The 23,704-nt window shown below is 54.8% G+C and overlaps 1 protein-coding gene across 5 annotated transcripts; it reads right to left on the bottom strand.

Annotated features, from left to right (window-relative positions):
• Nucleotides 1-354: 354 nt before the first annotated feature.
• On the bottom strand, nt 355-23,704 carry GNG2 (G protein subunit gamma 2). Of its 5 annotated transcripts, none has more exons than XM_075150753.1 (4): nt 23,434-23,704; nt 3,072-3,138; nt 1,748-1,863; nt 355-768 (listed from the first exon to the last, which is right to left on the bottom strand). In XM_075150753.1, exons 3-4 carry the CDS (start codon nt 1,832-1,834, stop codon nt 640-642), a joined length of 216 nt encoding a protein of 71 aa, XP_075006854.1. In that variant the 5' UTR covers nt 1,835-1,863; nt 3,072-3,138; nt 23,434-23,704; the 3' UTR covers nt 355-639. The 5 variants fall into 5 exon arrangements, with proteins under 5 accessions (XP_075006854.1, XP_075006857.1, XP_075006856.1 ...); XM_075150756.1 differs by lacking the exon at nt 23,434-23,704 and adding an exon at nt 7,403-7,619; XM_075150755.1 differs by lacking the exon at nt 23,434-23,704 and adding an exon at nt 7,272-7,395.

Genomic DNA, 23,704 nt, shown 5'->3' with positions numbered 1-23,704 from the left:
TTTTACTTGCAGAGCCGAAGCTAACCATATACAAAATGGTAGAAAGTGGGGTTCGCTAGAAACACGCCGCTGCCGGCACGTGGGGGGCAGGCAGGAGCTGCCGGCGTCCTCGCTGACCCGCCGCGGGGCCGCTCAACCCCTGCGCTACGCTACCGCCAGAAATGAAAAAGCACAAGACCAAACATTGAGTAACGTCATAGTCATCTAACCTGTCGCTATATATCTGACAACTTAAATAAAAAATAATATTTTGGAAAGAAACCAACAATATCATTCCAAGAAGGTTATACACATCCTTAGCACTTACTTTGCTCAGCACAGCTCTGGTGCTTTAAATATGGAACAATCAAACAATTTTGTGAGCTGAAAAGTGACACAAATTTATTCTTTACATTTTTTTTTTTTTTTTTTTCTTTCTAGGCAACTCTACAGACTTCAGATCTTTTGCCTCGCAATGCAGATCATCTTATTCCCCCAAAGGTGGCCAGGTTCTTTAAACATGCACATCTCTGTAGCTTCCAGGCCATGTATTTTACTTATTTTTGTTTAAATTCTGCAGACTAGCAGGTCGTCCCCGTTCCTAAAAACTCTACATCAGTGTTCAGGGTGGCCTGAGTGCCGGTCAGGCTCCTCGAGGGTTTACAGGATCACGCAGAAGAACTTCTTCTCTCTAAAGGGGTTTTCTGAGGCCGGGACGGGGGTCAATAGAGGGTCCTCCTTGGCGTGGGCTTCGCAGTACGCCATCAGGTCTGCTGCCGCTTTTGACACCTGGAATAGAAGGAGCCCCGCGTTAGGGACAGGCTGCCCTGGGGACATCCCACCCCGAGAGATGCCGCTGGCAGGGCTGGGCTCGCAGCATCCCCAACCCAGGGGTCAAACCCCACCAAAGACCTGGCCGGTGGGGCTGGTTTTTCACCTCTGGGCTCTAAGCTCGCCCGTCACACGCGCTCCCGTGAGCAACCTTCGCATCCTTAACCCATTCGCATCCTTCACCCGACTTGGCCATAGGGAGGACCCACTTCAGCTCCATCCCCGCTGCCTCTCCCCCCCATCCCTCGGCGGGGACACCCACAGCTGCTACAGCAACGTTTGCTGCCCGCAGCCACCAACTTGGCTATTTATTCTGGACACGGCGGTAGCTCCCAAACCGCCGGAGCTCACCCCGGCCCCAAGAGGCGAGGTTTTGCTTGCAAGCACCCAGATGTGCCTGCAGCCAGCAACCGGCCCCGGAGCACCTCTCTCCCCGGGACCGGCTGTCATCCAAAACCACTGCAGTGGAAAAGACAAATCCCCTGGGATCTCAAGCTTGAAGCTGATGAGCTTTTGCATGCCCAGAAGCAGCAATCCCACCGGGATGGAGCAGAAGCGGTCAGAGCAGAGGAAACGCCTCCCAGAAAGGACTGGGCTTTCCATAGGAAAAAGGCTTCGGGACAATGTTGCTTTCAGAGTTTCCTCACTAACCTCAAGGCTGAGCACCGAGCACTGTCCAAAAGACAGTTTTAACAGCAACTGTGACAAACAGCGTGGGTTTAACCTGTTCCCAAGAAGGGTGAGATGCCTCGGGGAGAGCCACTCCTTCCCACCCCCCGGCAGGGCTCCAGGCGATGCTTCCAGCTGCCTTCTCCAGGCGAGCATCTCCCGCTGCCTTCAGCCCCGGCCATCAGGATCACGTAGATGGACATCCTCCATAAACACCACCCGCCACCGCGTCCCGGCTCCCGCTCAGCAGCAGACACCGCCACGCTACCTTTATCCTGTCGATGTTGGCCTCCATCTTCAGCTGCTCCACCAGCTTGCGGGCTTGCGCTATGCTAGCAGTGTTGTTGCTAGCCATGGGCGGGCCAGGCACGCTCTCCGGATGGGCTGCGGGCACAAACACACCTGGGTGAACTCTTGGACTGGGCAGAGAGCTGCTCCCTGCCCTGAAATCCCCAAAACGATGAGCTGGGGTTGCACGTGGGGAGTTGTTAGAGCCGAGCCCTGTGAATGAGGGTGTAAGGATGGGAGATGCAGACCTGGGCATTTCAGCCAGCGTTTAATCCTGTGTTTGTACAAGAGCAGTGAGCCGCCAGCCTTTGCGGGTATGCGGGTAGTCGCACGCTGCCAGCAATACCCTCCTGTGCCCTCCCCGTCGTCCCCAGAGCGGGGGCTGCCCTATGAGCCGTGCTTAGGGGACATCGGGACCTTCTGGAGCACAGCCTGCAGCAGCAGGACGCCAGCTGAGCCGTACTTTGGCTTTGGCTGTTATACGAAAAGCTGCGGTGGCGACAAGGCAAAAGAAAATCAGAGAACGGGCTCCCCCCGAGCAGCCCCGCGCTGCCCGGAGCTGCCGTGCCAGGCTCGTTCCCCTGCCCCAAGCCGGGCACATCATCCAGCCCCGCGCCGGTGCCCAGCGTGCGTCCGGTGTCCCTTGGCCTCCCTTGCTTTGTCCCTGCTGCCAACTTGAACATTGAGATGCTAAACAGGATGCTGGAGTTTCCTGTTTCTCGAGATTTCTACCCCAGGCAGGCGGGGGACGCTCGTTAAGTCCACGCCATCTCGATCACGGATGTTTTTCCGTTACCTTATAAGAGCCGCAAGCTCCGGCAGCGGCGGCCAGAAGCCCAGCGTTCAGCTCCTCCGGCAGCCGGTGCTTTCACAAGCAGCGAGTATTTTACAGCGGAGACACAGCCGTGCTGTGCTGGCCCCTGGGGCTGCCTGCGAGCTCAAAAATGGGGGGGTTTCGGGGGTGTTCTGCAATAGCAGGGCACGACGAGCCCCCCCGCCAGCCCCTGGGGTGATGGGACAAGAATGGCACAGCTCTAAAATGAGGGGCTCGTGGCGTTTTAGGGAGGATACCAAAAAGCTGTGGGCACCTTCAGCTGAAGCCCATCTCAGGGGATATAAGGGTGTTTGGAAAGAAGCTCATCCTGGGACCTACAGAAAAAAGCAACCTGGCACTGAGCAAGGTGCCCATGCTCGGAGATGACCAGAGAGCGAGCCGTGCCGAGGCCAGCCGGGGTTTCAGGATGAGACCCCTCCCCAGCCACCCCCCTGCCCGTCGGGGAGCACGAGGAGGAGTTATTTTTTACCAGAAGCAGGTCTCTCCGGTGATTTGTGCCTCTAGGGAAAGATCTGCTCCTCTTGGCCGTTCGCTACCTTTAAATAAAAAGAACATAAAAAAAAAAAAAGGAGCCAGGTTAGGTTGGTGTGATGCCAGTCAATGCAACGAGAACATTATTTATTACCCCAGGAAACCCGGAGCCCTTGCAGACGCTGAGTCCCGTACCCCGCCGGGGAGGCAGAAAGGCTGTGGGTTTCCTTCCGTATCCCCCTCCCTCCCTCCCGGGCCCTCCAAGCACGGCCCCCAGTGACATTATTTGTTTGCATTCAGCTAAGTTTTCGGCACAGGAAGAGGTTTCAAGTCAGCGGGCAACTATCCGAGGGCTGTTGGCAGCCAGGCTTTTAGCTATTCCTGCCCCGGCTTGCGGCGAGCCCCGCGGCGCATCCGAGCACGCCGTAGGATGCACGGCGAGAGGGGATGCCGAGCGCCGCATGCGATTTAACCGTCTGGTGCACGGAGCACGTGGCGGGGTGAAAAGAGCATCCCCCGGGGAAGCCTGCCAAAATCCTCCCCCTCTTTGCCGCAGCCCAGCTCCCACCGAGCATCCCCGACAGCCCGAGCTCCTGCCTGGGTCTGCCCACGTCGGGCAAAGCTCTGCACCACGGCTCGAGGTTTAGCTCAAGCATTTGTGCTGTTTCCGCACTGGTTTTTCTCAGCTCTCCCCCCAGTTTTTTCACTGGAGAGGGGTTTGAGCAGCAGGCTACCAGCGTGCCTCTCTCCTGTTTTTGCTTTCAGTTCTCCCTGCAAAGCCACGAAGGGGATGGCGGTGGCGGTGCCAGCCCGTTTCTGGCAGGGCAGGCGGCACTGGGCTGGTAGGAAAGCCGGTAGCCATATAGATTCAGGGAGATGTACATCAACCATGACACCGTTGCACGGTTTGGAGCCCGCGGAGACTTTTCTAATGCAGCAAATGTTATTCTCGGTGATGTTGTGCCATTTCATACAGAGGTCCGTGGTCTGCGGCTGCTCCGGTGGCAGAGTGACTTAGGGAGTGAAGTTTAATGTCACGGAAGGAGGCACGGGAGCGGGGAGGATTGCCGAGAGCCTCTGTACGGCTGCTCCAGCCCTGATCTTTAAACAAAATATATGTATCCAACCCTGCTACCACCCTCATGCACCTCCCATACTCTTACTATATCTAGAGGCACTAAAGTGGAAAAGACAGCCTCAAAAACAAGACCAGAGAAGAGCGGGACCCCGGTGGGACAGAGGGGGGGACGTGTGTGTGAGCACCCCGCCGTGCACCGGGCTGCTGGGACGATGCCAGGGACCCTGCAGCTCGCAGGACCCTGCCGTCGCCAGGAGCCGGCCACGCACCCCCGCCGCGCTCGGCCCCTCTGCAGAAACCTGAGGTAGGAACTTGAACCGTTTGGGGGCCAGCGATGGTTTTATAGCGTTTCCACACTGCGAGGAACTGGGCGTTCTTCCTCCAACGTGAATAACAAAACAATAGCAGGTGACACTTTGAATTGAGCTCCTGAATATCCCCCACCCAAAACCAACCCCTGCGACAGCCCGGGCATCGCTCGGGCAGCAGCGAAGCTGTTCAAGCAGCTTTTTTTATCCCAACGTGAGGACACCCCACCGTACCCCCGGGAGGGTGTGGAGCCACCAGGAGTAAACCCAAAGCCTCCATGTCTTTTCGTTTGGATTTGATTGAAGCCAAGCCAAGCTGCTAGAGCCTCCTCCTCTCCTTCAACCTCCAGTGCCTCTTTGCTACTAATTGCAACCAACCAAACTACCCCTGGCAGGTGCCGCTGTCCCACACCATTTCAGACTAGATATAAGGAAGACATTTTTGACGGTGAGGGTGGTGAGACACTGGCACAGGTTGCCCAGAGAGGTGGTAGATGCCCCATCCCTGGGAACATTCCAGATCAGGTTGGACGGGGCTCTGAGCAACCTGATCTAGTTGGAGATGTCCCTGCCCACAGCAGGGGGGTTGGACTGGGTGACCTTTAAAGGTCCCTTCCAACCCAAATTAGTCTATGATTTATTTCTCTTCCCCAAGACCCAAGGAGGTGTGGGGTTCCCTGCTGCCGGACCCCACGTTGAACTAGAAAACACTTGTTAGTGGGTAGATGCCAAGAGCATCAGACTTCAGACAAATTAAAATCACCCGGAAAAATATCTAAATCCTCAGATCAGAGGAAAAATACCAAAATATTTGAGAATGACTGTTAGAAGGAAATTATCTTTCCAGGCAGCTTATTTCCTAGCGGAGCCATCCCTCCGTGGGCACTGGGATGGGAGCTTTCAGAGCCGGGGTTGGAGACCCGGCGGATGATGCAGCGAGCCCGCCTCATCCCGTTAGGGGAATCCGGGTATTCCCAGCCCCGTGGGGTGACGGCAGCCCTTGGACACAGCGGATTTATACGGGGACTGATGGGGCTGAGCGAGCGCAAAAGGAGCCATCACGCAGGAGGGACACGTGCCGGCGCTCGCCGCGTTACTCCGATTTACCTATAGGACCCCTCCGGCTGGAAGAGCTCGGCTCCTCACCCTAGCCATCAAAATCCCCACCTTAAAGGTAAAAAAACCACCGTGCTTCCCAATATTTCCTGATCCCCCAGTTGTCACGGGGCTGTTCTCGCACCTGATGCTGTTGTGCTAAACTTTGCCTGCAAAGAAAAGGGTTTAATGGCACTCACAAGGGAATACGGACGGCGTCTTATTTCACCCACTTAATGGCACCTGTGCCTGGATAACAAGATTCCTGCCTTGGAGCCCACAGGTTAATGAGTAAGGATGCTATTTGATTTTCATGCTAATGATGTTTAGCACGTACAGTACATGGATATTGTCTCTTCTGGGCTCTGTACTGTAATTACAACTCAGGATCTCGCCAGGTTGTTTTGATACTTGTCTGTTGTGCAGAGGGGTCACGGGTTATTTACTGCATGTGGCAAGAGGTTGGATTCATTTAAAAGGATGCAAAAGCGCTTGCAATAAATGTCTGGACTCGGAAATTTTGCTGCTGGTTTTTGCTAGCTGGTACCTATGCTCCAAGAAAACACCTCATTTATTGTCTTTTTGTTTAATGAAGAGCAATTGATAGCCAAATGATATTTACTTCTTTCACCAGCAACACCCAGCCAAACCAGGCACCAAAAATTGGGATTTAGTTGGGTGAGGGGCACCCCTGACGTCGGGGCACTAATCCAGCATTTACGGCTGTGTCTGCTCTTGGTCTGCTCACCCCGGCTTTGCTGAAATCTCCAGCTTTTACCCGTGATGTGGAGCAACAAAACCCAGCCCGTGAGCTGCCCACCGTCGCTGTTTCAGCGTGCGCACAGCGAGCTGTGCCCAACGGGGTAAGATTGGGGTCTCATTTGCTCTGCGTTAAAAGCCACCATTGCTTCGGGCCAAGGACCGACCAGCCCTCCTCCGTCCCAGTAAGCTAATCACGTCTACCTTGTTTTCTGGATGCGTTTCATCCTCCCAGCACGTTTATGGATCCTGCACACCCTTTAAATATTCTTCTGATCCAGGGGAGAGCGTTGGCGCTGCTCCCGTGCTCCCCCATCCCCAAGCGAGCCGGCCCGGAGGCGCTGACCCCCGTCCCTTCTGCCAGCACACAGCCCAGCTGCTAGAGACTCGTTTAAATCAGCAGTAAATTAATTTGCCAAATTGCCATCCAGCTCCGGCCTGGTGAGCTGCCGGGGCTGCCTCCTGGCACAGCCTGGCACAACCTGCTTTGCCACAACCTCGACCGAGGAGCGATGCAAAACGCCGCGTACCACCCAAAAAACCCACTGCGAAAGGAGCATTTCTTGACGCCGGAGCAATCGAGCCCTCCTGCTAAGCTGCCATCCTACTCTTCCCTCCCAAACTGGGCTCCTATGGGGCTCTGGCATCCTGCAGCTGCCAGCCCTGCTTGCAAGAGTAATTAGCTTTCGTTTGCCAGCTCCTCGTCAGCACAAGCTGCCGCCTGCTTTGCACGGAGCTGTGCTGAAAGGCTGCAGAGCAAGCGCTTGGGCAGAGGGGTCCCCAGCCTCCTCGCGCCTTGCACCACCTCCATCACCAGCCCAAAACCCACAAAACCTGAGTCCAAACACCCCTCTAGCTTTTCCCCCCCCTTTCACTTGGGTTTTATCTCAAGAGACCGGAATTCTCCTAAATGTTTTTAAAAAATGGCATTTTAAGGGTGATTATTTAGCCCAATTACCATAAATAGGCAGCTATCGTTACAGAAGGGGTATCTCGAAGCACATTTTGCACTGGGTCGGGTCCATCGCTGTTCAAAGGCGGCGCTAACCCTGGCTGGGACACCGGCATCCTCGCCAAGCATTTTCTTACATTCTTGAAGATGCAAACAGGCATCGAGTGAGATTTTCCAGGTGTCACGAGAGACCTCCTGCGTCTCCAGGGGTCTGCAGCCTTTGCCCACCCAACTGCGGTCCTCTGCGTTTTTAAACCTCTGGATCACATCCTCTCCTGTCGCCCAACTTTCCAGACTTTTTTCACCTCCCAGTGGGTTTTTCTCTGCTTTGCAGAAAACCGTTCTCCCCACACCTCCCGCTTGAACCGAAAGGAAAAGCGATGGCTCTGCAGGAAAGAAACCGAAAGCGCTGACATCTGCCAGGGCAAAACCTCGCCCTCCCTCCACCGTAAAGACCGAAAGCAGCTCCCCAGAGCACCGCACGGCATCGCCCACCACCGAGAACAGCTCCTTTTCGGAGTGAAAGCAGGAACCTCCCTGCTTCTTGGTTTCAATTAAAAAGTCATGCTTTCCATCACTGCTGCACCAGTATTTTCCACCCAGTTAGTAGCAAAGTGGGTGAACCCCATTGGGGCAGCCAGGGTTTTGGGGAGCTCAGGGCTCAGGCTTGTTCCTACCAGGCAGGCATCACCCAGGGTTTTTTTTTGGTCCAGAAAAGGTGCCAGGCTGGGTATTGTAACGAAGGGATTTATTCCAGCTCACATTCCTCCTGGGATTGCTCCTGGCCCCTGCGCATCCCAGCGGCTGAGGCCAGCCCAGCTCGCTGCACCCCAGGGGCACGGCCAGATGCAGAGCCAATGCGGTCGCCGCCGAGGCAAGCAGGCTTTCCTGAAAACTGCCTTTTCCTCCCCAAAAACCAGGTGTGATGTGGCAGGCAGAACGGATAACCGAGCGTACGGCCGTGCCGTCGCCCCCCCGCAGCCGGTGCTGCCGGTCACCGGCCGGCTGGAGCGTGGGAATCCCTCGCGCGGGGCTGGCTGGCTTTTCAAGCCATCCTGTTGCTTTTGCTAAAAGCCATCGCTAAAAATAGGCGGCTCGGCTGAAAAATAATTACTAAACATATACAGAAGAATATAAAAATATTACAGACAAAAAGAAAATAGCAAAAAGCCGTGTTTCCAGGGGGTGGGAGCTGGTGTAGTTGCATTGATCTCGACAGCAGTTGCAGACCTGGCTGGGAAAGGAGCCTTAATCCGCCCAAATTACATGTGTGTCATTATTTCCTTAAGCAAAGAAAACGTTATGAGCTAGATTTGTGCCCGTGGGCTCCCATCACAGCGCTTCGCTGGGGCACAGGACCTTAATCCTCAGCGTGGTTACAGCCACAGCTCCCAGTCCCCATCCACAGGGATTTTATTCCCTTTTCCAACGTCTATTTTTTACGCCCGATGTCCAATACGGTGTTTAAATCGCCGAAAAGCAGCTCACAGGTCGGAGACATGCCGGCAAATAAATAAATAAATTCAAAGGCGCCTGAGTGGAAAATGAGCCTGTTTCCATGGAAACGGCTTCGTTATCACACCAGCATCCGATCCCTCCCGCCAAACAGAGGCGAGGTGGGATGGGTGCCCGTTTTGGCCCCGATGCCGGTGTTTTGCCCGCAGTGACGGGTTTCGGTGCCAACCCCGCGGCTGGCCTGGCCTCCCGCTGCTTCTGCAGCAGTCGGGGAGGGGGCAAAATCTGTTGCCCATGTTGGCCTATTCAGCCATATTTCACCCCAAAAGCAGCGCCGGGGTCAGACCCAGCCTGCCGCTGGCTCAGCCAGCCCTGCCTCCGCCGGCAAATCTCATTATCAAGGCAATGCGAAGCACAGGGAGCGAGAGGGAACTGCTGCAAAGATTTTTCTCTTCCCTAATTTTGCTGGGGCATTAAATAAAAAGCTCAGGGCTGCAGCTGGCTTTGCAGAGAGCCCGGCTCGAGATGTCCCCTCCATCCACCTTGTGCTGCCGGAGCTGACCGCGGCTGAAGCCCAGACCGCATTAATACCTCCAGTCGATGGCACGCTTTTCCATGAAGTTTGCAAGCAGGAAAGGTTTTAGCAACGTGCAACTGTTTAGAGAGCTGAGCGTGTCCCAGCGCAGCCCACCCGGGGAGAAACCTCCATCCCACGAGGCACGTACAGACCCAGGGAGGAGCTGGCGGGGACAGCGGCGATGGAGCCAGGTGGCTCCGGCCCCGCGGGGACATTTCAGCCCTCGCAGGGCTGTCCCTTTTGCCCGGAGAAGTCACCGCGCCGGCTGCATCACACGAAAGTGAGAATCTCAGCTTTTTATTTTCTCACAGGCATCCTAACGGCTCAAAACGAAGGCAAACAGAAACCAACCTCGACTTCCTTTCTTTTTTTTTTTTTTTTTAGTTTGTTTTTTTTTTGTTGGTTTTTTTAAGAGATTATTCAGCTGAAGGACCAGCCGCCAGACAGCACAGCCTGGGACATCTGCTCCAGTCCCTCCTGCCACCGATCATAGGAAATGGTGGCTCTCACCGACCTGCTCCGGGGTTGGCACAAGGCTCTGGCACCCCAGGAACGCCGCTGATCCCTGTGCTGAAGGTCAGGGGTTTAACAGCAGCGTCGTTTCCCCGGCTGACGAAGCTGGAGATTTCCAGCGAGCCAAAAAGCCGTGCGACCCCCCCACCTTGGCCCAGGGTCTTTGGGGATGTACCCCTGTAAAGGAAAAGCCACCCCACCGACATTTGGGGGCAAAACCCTGGGGAGGAGTGTGTTTTTTTAATGTACAAGGGACAAACCGTCAGGCCCTGGGACCTTGGCCAAATCCTGGGGAATAAGGATGCCCAAATACGTGGTCCAGCGGTCCAAGCAAGCGAAGCTGCAGCCGAGCATCGCCTTCTTCCCATGGCCTGCGTTTTCATCCGGATTAAAAATACCCATCATTTTGCCGACTCACTTCTGACCTCTCGTCGTGCTCTCAGCACCCACGGCGATGCTTCCCGGGGACAAGCGGGGGCAACGCCTGCCGGGGGGCAACGCCTGCCAGGGGGGGGTGGGCAGCTGGGCTCCTCGCTATCTGTTTATGCTGTGGCACAGAAAGAAAAAGGCCTTGGCTGTCACGTTTCGGTGTGACACACCAGAAGGGACAGATAAGGGCAGGCATCCTGTCACGCCATCCCCAGCACCGCCTCTCGGGCTCTCTTGCAGCAGAGGCTTTAAGCACAGGCTCCACTTCTGCGGTCCCCACCGGGGCTGAGCAATGCCACCGCTGCACCGAAAATGAAAACTATTTAAGGGTTGGGGTTTTTTTTGGTTGTTTTTTTTTGTTTTTTTTTTTTTTAAATTGAATGAAACGTTAAAACACACCCAGAGGCCAACGGGAGGCTCGCCGTAGTGCACGTGAGTGGAGGAGTGGGAACACGGGGAGCCTCTGCCCTGCAAACCCCCGGGCGGGCTTGCAGCGAAACCCTCGCAGTAAAGGACACGGCTGCCTCCCATGCGAGCTGCAGTTAGCCTTCATCCTACCCAGGTTTAAAAAACCACTAATGCTCTCAGTTGCTTGCATTTGATTTTTATGAAACTTGCCTGAGAGGAGAACAAGCAGTTTCAGAAATTCCCTAAAACCACCGGCATTCCCCAGAAAACCAAGGTTTCTCAGAAATGCCCCACTGGCCGCCTCCTGCAAAGCAGTACCCGCACTGCCTAGGGCATCCCCGACCTCCCCGTCGGGCTGGAAGATGGAGACATCTCCACAACCTTTGAAGTCCCCCGGATAGACCACAGTGTCTCCAGCTTACAGATGGCCCAGTAAATACAGAAAAGAGAAGGAGGAGGGAATCAGGCAGAGAGGAGAAGTGCTGAGGAGGGACATACGGATGGGTCATGCTTTGCCCCGGGCTGCTGCAGATGGTTTTGTTGTGGGAGCTTGTGGGAGCCCCCCTGGCCATCACCCATGGGTGCAGACCTCCCCTCCCGACGTGGCAAACTCTCACCTTCCATCCCCCCACCAACATGTGGGGCTCCCTTGTGGTCCCAAGTCCTCCCACGAGTCGGATGCCTGGATTTCTCCCCGCCAGATCCATGAAACCCTTGGAAAAGCAGCCGCTAAGCCTTGGGGCATCACAAGCCCACAGGTTTCTCCCATGTTGGAGGCTCTCTCCCCTGCACGGGGGTCAGCCCAGGCTGGAGGTCATAGAATCATGGAATAGTTTGGGCTGGAAGGGACCTTTAAAGGTATCCAGTCCAACCCCCCTGCCGTGGGCAGGGACATCTTCAACCAGATCAGGTTGCTCAGAGCCCCGTCCAACCTGACCTGGAATGTTCCCAGGGATGGGGCATCTACCACCTCTCTGGGCAACCTGTGCCAGTGTCTCACCACCCTCATCGTAAAAAAATTCTCCCTTATATCTAGTCTGAATCTGCCCTCTTTTAGTTTAAAACCATTCCCCCTTGTCCTGTCACAACAGGCTCTGCTAAAAAGTTTGTCCGCATCTTTCTTATAAGCCCCCTTTAAGTATTGAAAGGCTGCAATAAGGTCTCCCCGGAGCCTTCTCTTCTCCAGGCTGAACAACCCCAGCTCTCTCAGCCTGTCCTCGTAGCAGAGGTGCTCCAGGGCAATGGCACTATGCAGCCCTGGCCAATGCACTTTTTAACGTCCGTTAAAATACTATGCAGATATCCCTGAAATTACTTGAGTATATTATTTTGCATTTCTCCTGCAGCAACGGCCAAGGAAAGACGAGTTCCTCCTCTATAACGCACCGTACCCACACTGTATAACACAGCAAACCCCTTTAGGATTATTCTCAGCCTGGCAAAACCCTTACCGAGGGCATGACTCTTCCCAGGCTGGAGTGATCCTGATTTAACCATCTCAGGGTGATAACCCAGCACCACCAGCACCCACGCACCGATGGAGCAGCAGCTATACGGTAAAAGCACAAATGAATCGATCAAATAAAAAATTCCCGTTGAAATCCCGATCGTCTCTTGGATACCAAAATCCACCCCATGAAACCCGTTTCCTACCGATGAAGCGGCAGCAGGCTGGGAAGCCCCTTCCTTCACAGGGCAGAAGTTTCTGCTCTGAAGGAGACTCTAGGTCTAGGAAACATGCACCACCTCCCAGCTGGCCAGAAAAGAGCAGAAACCCTCAAAAAAAGCTCTTTTTTCCCCATGGAGAGACCTCTAGAAAACCAAAATCACCCTTGAATTAGAAGCATTATCACACCTATGACTTCTCGATTCCTTCAGTTCTTGATTCCTTCCCAAAAACGACTCAGATTGACTCTGAAATAAAGTCTCTGTACATACCTTGCTCAGAAATCCCGGTTCCCTGCCCCTTATCCCAGGAAAAAGAGAGATGGTTAAAGCTGTCGAGGAAGGAATGAGCTCCTGTACCGCGAAAAGGAGTTCAGCATCTGTTCATACAGCTCTGAACTCCTGACCCTTAATTAAGGGAAGCAGCCAAGAGCTATTATTTCATGTTAATTAACTGATCCATTCTTGGATTTCAGTTTTTAGCATCCCGCTCGCCAGGGTCAAGATAAAGACCTTCAGGGGAAGGTGCGAAGTGAGGTTTGAAAGCGAAGGGCAGAAGAAGGGAGCGCTGCAAGGCGGAGGCGTTTCACCCAGCATCACATTTGCAAAAGGATTTGGGTATTTGGCTTTGTCAACACCGCTCCCGAAGGGACAAACCCGCCCCGAGCCTCACGCAAAGTCACCCTGAATTCGAGGCCGCGGTGATTTACCAACCGCCCGCCCGTCAGCACGGGGGTACGGCCACCCCCCGAGGAATGGGGGTAAGACACTGAGTCGCTCTGATTTGGTTAAAATATCACATTTTTAGGGGGGGGAACCTAAAAATCGGAAGGAGCATGTGGATTTTGCAATAGCTCCTGCCACGGCGCCAGGCTGCTGGGCTCATCCTCCTGCAAAGCATTTTTCCGCCCAGCTAAAATAAAACCAAACCCGCTCCTTTCGCTTAGAAAACGCAAGAGCCTCATCGCGCCTTTTCGCCCAAATAACTTTGGCAGCACGTGAAGCCCTCAGCTGCAGAAATCATTGCAATGAGGAATCATTCTCTGATGATTTCACCCGAACCAAACCTTTATTAGAATTTTATTTTAAGTAACACTCACACAAAGCCTAATAACCCTTTCCAGCCGCTGGGAATCACCCAACAAGTTACATCAGCAAAGAAACAACCCCGTTAACCATCCCATTAGTTTAAGCCCCCCCTAGGAATTACCTTAGACTGCTTTAATTAGGTATCCACTGTACAAAAGAATTAATTAATTAGTGATAAGCACCTGAACCACATTACTCATAAGGCTTTATTTCAAGCTTCAAATACAGCAAACAGGTCACAGCCTATCTGCTATAGCAGAGCAAAGCCCCGGTGCTGCTGCCTGGTGTTTCTCTTCCCATCCCTGCCATCAAAGCAGCAAAGCTGGGAGCTGTTCTTTTTTTTTTTCCTTCTTTATCTCTTTTTCAGGTTTTTCACAGCATCCAGAGCCGGTGCCTTTAGAGCCACTACTCAAATAGTGGCTGCACTGCATGGAGATGGGAGAGCTTTGTCACGACTTTCTGAGATTTGGTGTGCTTTAGGCATGGGTTGTGGGGTAAAACCCTGTATCTTGCAGCTACAGTCACCCCGCAAAGGTTTCACTACAAAGCTGTCGCGCTACAGCATCGCTAAGATACCCGTTAAATGAGTAAAGCATTTGCTGATGGCTGGATCCCAAGCAGCAGGTGGAGGATCACCATTAAACGTGGGCGATTTTAGCAGGTTTCTGGGGGGAAAAAAAAGAAAGGAAAAAAAAAAAGAAGGGAAAAAAAAAAAGAAGAAAGAAAAAAAGAAGAAAAAAAAAAGAAGAAAAAAAATTCCCCGTGCTATTCTGTATTTTCACAATCAATAACTTTGAAAACTAATTTATTGTGGCTTGCGCTGGCCCTGACATTTCGTGGCCTGCGACTTCCCCGCTGGCAAATTCGGGGCTACCAGGGGGGTTTCTCTGAGCTGACAGTCCGTGGCAGGGATGCGGGCAGGGATGCAGAGCCATGGCGGTGCTGCAAACCGGGTTAGCTGGGGCTGGCTAGGGAGAAGTAGGTTGCTCCTCCGTCTTCGGTCGGTGAGCTGACCCATATTATCTCAATTAAATTTAACTTCTGCGATCCGCTGCTGCCTCTTTTTTTCCTGTAACCTAATGCATTTCGGTCTAAAGTAGGACCCGGTTACGGAGGCAGCGAGTACACCTGGGTCCTTCCCGATGCGATGAGGAGAGGAGGGCACGGCCATCGCGGCAGAACTGGGACAGGGATGTGGAGGGGAATAGAGAGGCGGCAGCACCGCGGCCGTGGGCTCAGCAGCTTCCCTTTGCTCAAGTCCTGACCCACCTGCATTTTTCCTGACTACGATGATCCTGCAAAACAGCAAAATTTGCTTTTCTCTCCCAGGCTGTGCCCTCGGAGCCTTTCCCACGCTATTCCCCCGGCTTGCCGAGCTCGTCTCCATCCTCACCCCCTCTCTAGCATGCTCACCACTTACTAACCTCCACATACATCTTGGTTTTCCCATGGAGCCCAAAATCCCTGAACCAGCCCGTTTTCTCCTTAAAACGCACGCAAAGCATCCCTGCCACGCTTCCTGCTGAGTCAACGGCCCTGCTTTTACCACCACGCGTTATTCTGGCTGTATCGTGAAATGACACATGCTCAGCAAACACCGATATTACGCAGACGGGAGGAGAAAGCCACCCCGGAGCTGCTAGCCTGGGCGGTGGTTTTACACTTGCAATATCAAGCATTGCAAAAAAAAAAAAAGTAAAGGGGAAAAAAAAAATATAAACCCAAAGAAACTGTGCAAATCCCATATTAAGGAGCACAAGACGGCGTTACTTATAGAATCATAGAGGTTGGAAAAGACCTTTAAGATCATCAAGTCCAACCTAGCACTGCCAAGCCCACCACTAAACCATGTCCCTAAGCACCATATCTATAGGTCTTTTAAATACTTCCAGGGATGGTGACTCCACCACTTCCCTGGGCAGCCTGTTCCAAGGCGTGACAGCCCTTTCGGTGAAGACATTTCTCCTCATATCCAATTTAAACCTCCCTTGGTGCAACTTGAGGCCATTTCCTCTTGTCCTATCGCTTGTTACTTGGGAGAAGAGACCGACCCCCACCTCGCTACCCCACCAAATCTTCCACCACCAAAAGCCAAAAACCTTAAGCCAAAAATCGGACTGCTGGACCTCGAATTTATTTATTACCCTGTGGTTGAAGTGCCTTAATTAAGTGGAATCTTTAATTGCAGAGTATGGCAAAACCACCGTGCGGCGAGTTACACGCCTGGTAACAGCGTTGACAGAAGCCAGTATAGAGAAGAAGCAAGTAGCAAACAGGAGCAAGGATGGAGAAAGATGTCTTAACAGCCACTTTGCTTCTAGATTTAGGCACTGTCTGCACCACCAGATGCTTGTATGAGAGTGCGGGTAACAGTCTCCAACCCGTCCTTGACTTCACTTTCCCATTTGGGGTTACTCTCATCTTTGAAGAGATGGGGAGAGATCCTGGTAGTGCCACATTTTTTTGTAATAGCCTAATGGGGAGAGCATTTGTGCAAGAAGTGGGGAGTCCTAGGCTCAGTGGTATGCTATGTATCCTGAAAACGTCCATAAATAACTTACTGCTATTGACTACATTCCCTGGAACTGTTAATGCATTTAGAAGAAAACTAATTTGCATTTCAGCAAATAGCGGCACCAGAAATTCTAGTTTGCATGGGAAATTTGCAGTACATCCAGAGCATTGCTGAACCACAGGCTGCCGTTCCCGAACGAGTGCTTTGACCTAAAGGTTTACTGTACAAAAGGTTGGTGGAACCAACTTCACCGGTTGCGTGCTTTCAGTTAAGGCGGCTGGAGTTGCGGTGGGCGAGCTGTAAGTACGCGCGGGAGCTTTGCTCTTAGCCTAGCCCTGCCATCAGGGCACTCGTAGAACTTGCCCGTGGGATAACAAATTCAGGTGTGCACAAACTGCTGAGTGTCATTTAGGCGATGCTAACCAAAAACACCTCAGGGTACGTGAAGCAGCAATATTTTAGATGACTAAGTAACTTCACTGGTGATAAATAAGCGCCTGTGGTCCTTCTGTTGAATTAGGGAACTAGGAGTTGTAGATTGCTCATTCAGTTTAGACACACACTAGACTCCTAAATGCTTTTCCAGACCTATCTTTTAGGTGTCTGAAGCAACCCCTTCCCCCTCAATTTGATGGAATTTTTGTTCCGTCACAACTTTTAAAACCGTTACCTCACCTCTCATGTCTGATAGGAAGAAATACAAACCTTAGGTTACCACATTCCTTTCTAAAACAGAGCTACACAAGCTTGCCCGGGAGAGCTGCTCGGTAACAGGGCAAAGGGAAAGAGTTTGACTTTATTTCTGTGCCTGTCCGTGAGGGTCTTGTGCTCTGAGAAGAGCAATCTGTACCTCAGGAGACTCAGACCAAGGTCTCGGTGTCCCTCCATCTGAGATGACCCTTTCAAGAGGCGAAAGGCAGGGAGGATCTGGCAGGAGGGTTTGGGGGCAGCAATGAGATGGTGCCCCTGGGCTCCATGAGGGCAAAGGGATCTCCAGGGACATTTAACCTTCCCCCAAAGCCATAAAGCTCAACAGGCTGGATGTGGCCCATACCTAAGGAGCCACCAACACCATATTGACCTGAGAAGGTGTCTGCAGACACTGGGGACACACTAATCCCCATCAGAACGGCGTCTGCAGATGGGAAACCAAAAGAAGCAGTGGGGTAGAAGGTGGTCTCCTCAACTCATCCCCCATACATCTCCTGCCCCTCAGTGTCCCCTGCGTGCTTGGCCCAGGGCTCTCCGCAGGGCACACAGCCCCAACCCCACGAGCAGATGATGGATGCTTATTTACTCTCCTGCACCCCTGACCCCTGCCTGTTCCTCCCAAGGTCCAACTGAGGAGAAACACGTCGAAATGGAGAATAAACTCTTGCAAGGTGATTTCTGCCTTGAAACGGCTCACGTGTTGCCTTCCTCCTGCTGACGGCAGCGGGGAGAGCAAGCTGGAGCCCCGGCCCCCCACCCCAACTTGGCTGGCAATCGCCGTCCCGCTCTTCTCAACCCCCATGGGTGATGGATAACTCACCACGGAGGGTTTGAGGCAATCCAGCCCAGCCCTACGGCAAAGCCGACGCCGAGGCAGCCGAGCCACAGCTCTTCGGTTTAGGTTCAGCCCTTTGGAAAACCCAAACCCACCTGATGCTGTCGAGGAAGAAGAGCCCAAAGTTCATCTTGTGGGTGTTCCTCACCCCAGCTCTACCCCAAACTGGGCATCACGGCTGTAAACATAACGAAGCCCTAACGATGACGCCTGCCAGCATCAGACATGCTGGCACCGTCCTGGCATCCCCCGGTGATGGCGGGATCGTGATGACGTGTTTCTGGCACCCCTGTTGCGTTCGAGATCCATTCCCCGACTCCCAACGCCTTCTTTATCCTGCTCCCCTCCCTTCGCTGCACCTACTCCAAAGCAAAACCAAAGACACCGGGACCAGAAGGGAATTCACTCAATACCGAGCATCTCACATCTGCCGGTGAGCGGTGCTTTCTTACCCAAAATGGTCCAAAAAGCACAACTCCTCCAAACCCGCAGTTAGTGCAATGCGCTCAAACTGCAGGAATTCGCAGCTACGGGGGGGTTTAAGATGACCGAAGCCTGAAGCACCCCTTCAGCATCCCCTTTAAGGGGATCGCGCCTCAGGCTCGTGACTCTCGGGCGCCTGGCAGTGCTCCCCACGCCATCCCGGGGGATGCTGCAACACGTTAAATGCTCTTGCGCTTCATCCAGCTTCAGCTCCTGGTCTCTCCTCTGGGACACGGCTCAGATGGGAAGAGGCAAGAGAAAAAACACGGCTTCTCCACGTCCCTGCGGCTGCTGGTGGGTGCACGGGGACACCCTGCCTGTCCCCAGGTCCCCAGGCTGGGGATAAACCCCCCAGAGCCGTAAGTGTGGCAGTCCCACCACGACCGCTGCTTTTCCACAGCCACGAGGACTCGATGCCACGTTTGCTTATCGGCAAATAAGCCAAGAAAGGTTTTTATTAAAAGAGAATCAGCACACGCGGGTATCAGCGTTAGCACAAATCCTGCCCTTGCGCAAAGCCCAGGGCTGAAGCACTGCTCGCATTCGCCGCGACTTGGCATAAAACCCAAACCACTGGTGAACCCCTCCCCAGTTCCCACGCGGTTTCAGAGCCCCGAGGAGGTGCAGGGCTGGGACAGCCCTCTCAGCCGCCGTGCTGGGGATGCTGCGGGGACCGATCCGGCTGCAGGATCCGGCCCCAACTGCACTGTTGCCAGAGGAATGCGGGTTTCCCAACACGGCAGGGCTGACACAGAGAGGCACGACAGCGCTGAAACGACCCGATTATAATTAGCGCATAAACCCACCCGAACCCCGTCACTATTTTCCCCCGAGGTGCCAGCCAGGGTGACCGCTGGGGGTGCTGAGCTGCTCCCACGCGGGCAGGCGGAGGAAGGGGGTTTCGCGGCACCGACTTACTCCGGGCATCTTTTATAATTAGGTCTATGTCTCTGCGCAGAGGCGCTGGTGGTGGCACGGGGCACCGACGTCCCCGCGGTCCCCGGCTGCAGCTGGTGGCTCTGCCCGCGGGGATGGGCACAGGCAGCAGCCAGGCTTCGGGCTGGGGTCTAGCAGCCCTGGTCCGGAGGATGCCGGAGGCAGCAGGAGGAGGGATGCTGAGCAGAGCGGCACGGGGTAAAACCAGCAACACAGCGGAGTTTGCAGTGGGAATATCCCATACTGTGCCGGGGATTTTTCCCCTTTGGTGGGATCTCATGCGATCCAGGAAGGAGCTGATGCTCGGGATCCCTGATGAGCTCCAAGGCTTGGGCAAGGTTGCTCCTTCCCACCCAAGTTGCTCCCTCTTACAAACCCAGTTGTCCAGCCAGGACCTTCCCGGCCAGGAGAGCCGCTCGTAGGGAGCATCACGGGAAGGACAGAGCTGACTTTCCTTCCCAAAGCCCCCGGGAGAGCAAGCGAGGGCAGGACGATAAACCTGTTAAACCAAGACACCAACTCAGCTAAAGGAGCTTATCCGCCAGGTCCCGGGGTGCCCTGCCGTGCCGGGTGCAGCACTTTGGGGTTCACAGCAGCACCCCCGAGAATAACCAACCTGCAGCTCAGCTGGCTTTTGGATGCTAGACAAAAGCATCATCCACCACCGGAGACCTCCCTGCCATGCCGGTACCCATCGACCACGATCCAGCAACGCCTGGACCTTCCCTTGGATAAACTAATTAGCCCGAGTTACAACGATGACGATAGACAACAGAGGAAAAAAAATGCTGTGTGAAAAGCAAGGGAAGGACGAGATAAGGTGAAAACTAATTGTGTTTGGTAGGATAAGCAGGTCCTGGTGCAGCGGCTGCCCAGGAATTGTCGAGGGTTTCTCAACTGCATGCGAATAGCAAGGTGGTGATTTTTTAAGGTTTGGTACGATGCCATTGCAGGGATTTTTTTTTTCCACTGAGCCTGTGAAAAATTGGGTTTGGTGTTTGAAGTCCATCACACCTACATGAAATACAGGAGATGCATGGTTTTCGACTTCAGCCTCAGCGCGGTTGCATCCTCGCCCAGCCCAGGGGCTGGTTGCATCCAGCTCCCGCTGCCGCCCAACCCGCAAAGTGCTGGCGATTCATTTGCACGGCTCTGATCGAAGACATCATTAATTAATCGCTGGCCTGACCCAAGGCTCAACGAACACCATCCCAACAAACTTCAGATGGGTTTTGGAGCAAGCCCTACTTCTCCGCGGAGCCAAATCCGTGTCCTCCCGGCAGCTGGAGCCCATCCTTCTCCCCAGCTCAGACCTGCCTCTACACGGGGCGAGTGCCAAACAGCTCGTGCCAAGCGTGTGCGGAGAGCCAGGAGAGACAGCCTGCGTTCCCCCGCAGCCATCACACGCTCCCCCACCAGCAGCAGAAGCAGGAGACCCCCCCCTTTCACTTCTCCCCATGAGTTTGCGGGGGGAGGCAAGGCTGCTCCTGTGCTTTAAAGGGACCAGTTTTGGGGGTATTTGTACCACGCATGTTGCACGCAGAAGAAAAAAAATATGCACGAGGAAGGGCTGAAGCCCCACTGGAAGTGAGCAGGCAATAAAACTGTGCAAGGACGAGCACAAAAAATCCTCTTGCCCTGCCCTGCCCCGCAGCATCTCCCTCTGCCTTCCATCCCATCCCTCCTCCCAGCAGCCGCTGCGACCCCACAAGAAACCAGAAGGGGAGAAACAGCGAGAAAAAAGGCTGAAAAGCAAGAAAAATTGAAAACCCATCCTTATCCCTTTGCTCATCACTCCCGCTTCTGCGCCGGCTGTGAACGCACGCGGCCGTATCCCGCTCCCGCATCCCGCTCAGGCGCAAGGATGAAACGCTCGGAGAAATCACGCTGAGAACTGATGCAACTCGTGCCGATAATAGTGCTTTTCCCGAGGTGAACCCCTTATTCCCAACTCAAAATGGGGCGACGGGCCGGTGGGAGGGAGCAGGCGGTGCAGTCCTGTGGTCCTCGACAGCGGCACACGCGTCGCGAGCGTGCCGGCCTCGAGCATCCCAGCACCGACGCACGGGACGGGGAGGCACAGCCGCCCCCGGGCAGCGCTTTTCGGGGGCGCGGGGGGTCCGCGGGGCTCCGGTGCCTGCTCACCAGCCCTAATTACTATGGTAACAGCCTGCGCCGGCGCCTGGCTGTCCTCCTTCGGTGACTCACTGGGTTTCAAAAGGAGAAGTGGTGCCTCGGATGCCGCCGTTCAGAGGCCAAAGCGCTGGAAGCCCAGCGGGCACATCCACATCCGAAGGACTGCCGGGTGGGAAAGGCATCGCCCACCCTTGTAAAATTTGGCTTTTTACAGCGTTTTCCGCTCACGGCCACCACAGCACAGGGCGGCAAAGCAGCAGGCTGGCTTGGGGATTAAAAATAATAATAATAATTGAGCTTCGTCACCGGCTTACAGCCATCTACCCGTGGGAATCCCATCAGGCACCCCGCTGCGATTGCCTGCTCCTGGTCTCGACAACCCCCGTGCTATGAATGAGCCAAAATTTCTCCGGCGTAAAATGATAACCCCGGTGCCATGAGGCAGCCCCATGCCAGGCCCTGATGCACGTCGGTTATCTTCCCCCCCGGGGCTGGCCGTGCCACCGTATGGCCGCTCATCCCAGCCTGTACGCCAAATGCGCCCCGCGGGGCCGCTCCTTGCCTCCACCGGCTGATGGCTGCAAGGAGCCTGGGGAAAATGCAATGAGCATCCTTAGAGCCGGTACGTGCACTGCTGGGAGCAAAGCTGGCAGCTCCTGGGGAATTTGGGAGGGTGAATGGGCACGTGCAGGCACCGTGCTAGTAGCTGGGGGGACCTGTGGGTCCCTCCCCAAGCTGGGGATACTCCGTTTCAGAGGTGAGGCTGACTCCAGTCATCATCCAGATGATGCTGAGACTGCCAAACTCGTGTCACAGGTGAGCAGCCAGCAGCATGCGGTGCCAGCGGCAGCAAGCAGCAGCCCCTGCTTCCTCTTGCAAGCAAATGTAAGGCTGAAAAAGCCAAAAAAAAGCACCAAAACTGGTGCCAAGGGAGCAGCAGGGCCGATGCCTGCCCTCGCAAGGCCAACATGGGAGCTGGGGTGGGATGGGGCCGAGCCACGTACCCCCACACCCCACAGCACGGGGTAAGAAAAGCCCCGTTATAACCCCAGGAGCACCTCAAAACATCCTCCTGGAGAAAGGCTTCACCCCAGGGCTTTCCTAGCAATAATTAATTGAGTCATATTTCAATCCAGCCAGCGGCCATATGGCAGAAAAGAGGATTAAAATCGCATGCTCCCAGCTGCATTCATGGAAATCCAGTTATAAGGAAAAATCCTCCGTGCCTGGCCCCAGCCTGCTGCCAGGGTACGTGCCGCTGCCACCCGCACGGCCCCGGCCCCTTTCCCTGTCGTGGCCGGGGAGCATGGGCTCGCTGGCAGGGTGATGGTTATTCAGTAATTTGGGGGCCCAGAGGGAAACGAGGAAATAAATAACATACCGAACCTGCAGCGATCCCCTGCCCTGCAGGCAGCAGGTACAGCAGTGGCAGGTAATACGTGTCCCAGGTCGCTATCCTTTGGGGTTGGACGCTTTAAGTTCACGAGTAACTCATTAGTAATGGGTGGGGGATCGCTGTGCTTCAAGATTTTCCTTAAATATAAAACTATTTTCCACCGAGGAGGCAAGAAGGCAAAAGTTTTTTAATGGATTTCCCTCCCAGTGGGGCAAGCGAGCCCTGGACTGGGTTTCCCCGAGCTGACCGGCGGTTTTCCCAGGGTTACTTTCCCTGAAACGCTCGCCCCACAAACCACTGCTGGGAAAAATAAGGATTTCCATGGAAATGATGGGGAGGGGGCCGCCACCGCAGGGCCGGCGGGGTGGGGCACTGGGTGCCCCTCCACCTGCATGGCCATCACTCCCAAATCCCCCCCCCTCAAAGCCAGGCAGGGGGCAGATCCAGCCCAGCTGAGGTTCCTGCAGGGATTTGAGGTTGGGAAAGTCTCACCCTTCCTTCCCAGGGAGGAAAAAAAAAAAAACAAAAAACAAACAAAAAACAGAGAAAAAAAGAACACTACGTCTCATTCATCCGCGGAAAAAGCCTTTCCTGTGATGGCAAATCAGTTGATTAACTGAGGATCAAACCCTCTAAATCAAACCTTTGTTGGGGAGACCGAACTCTTTGTCCGAGGTACCTTTCCCCTGCTCCCAGCCCCCGGCGGGACCGGGACCCCCACGCCCCCCCTCCAGCCCACGCCGCCCCGCAGGTGCCATCGCCACCCGAAGCTGTGGGGTCCCCGTGGGGCGGCCAGCGTGGGGTGCGGGTGATGCAGGGATTAGCACCCGGGGAGGGGGGGGGGAAGGATTTTCTGCTGATTTTAGGGCGGTTCGGGGGCCCACGGGGGCCACCGGCAGCGGGCGGCCGGGGCTGGGGACCGCCCTGCCCAGCTCCAGTGTACCCAGTACTGCCAGTCTCAGTCCTCCCAGTGCTCCCAGTACCCCCAGACCCGCCCCCCCCCCGGGTGCCCGGCGGTACCTGGAGGCGGGCGGTGCTGCCCCGAGTCCCCCGCGGGGCGGGCGGCGGCGGCGGGACGGAGGGATGGATGGAGGGATGGAGGGAGGGATGGATGGATGGAGGGCTGGGTGGAGGGAGGGAGGGATGCGGGCTGGAGGCAGGAGGAGGGTGGTCAGCAGCAGCCCCGAGCGGCGAGTCCCCACCCAGCTTTGTCTGCGCTCATCCCTCTGCCTACAGGAAGCGGCTCGGCCCCGACTTCCTCCTCCTCCTCCTCCTCCTCCTCCTCCTGCTC

Source organism: Calonectris borealis, chromosome 5 (genome assembly GCF_964195595.1).
Source record: "Calonectris borealis chromosome 5, bCalBor7.hap1.2, whole genome shotgun sequence".
Taxonomy (NCBI): Eukaryota; Metazoa; Chordata; class Aves; order Procellariiformes; family Procellariidae; genus Calonectris; species Calonectris borealis.
This window is presented reverse-complemented; position numbering and strand designations above follow the sequence as displayed.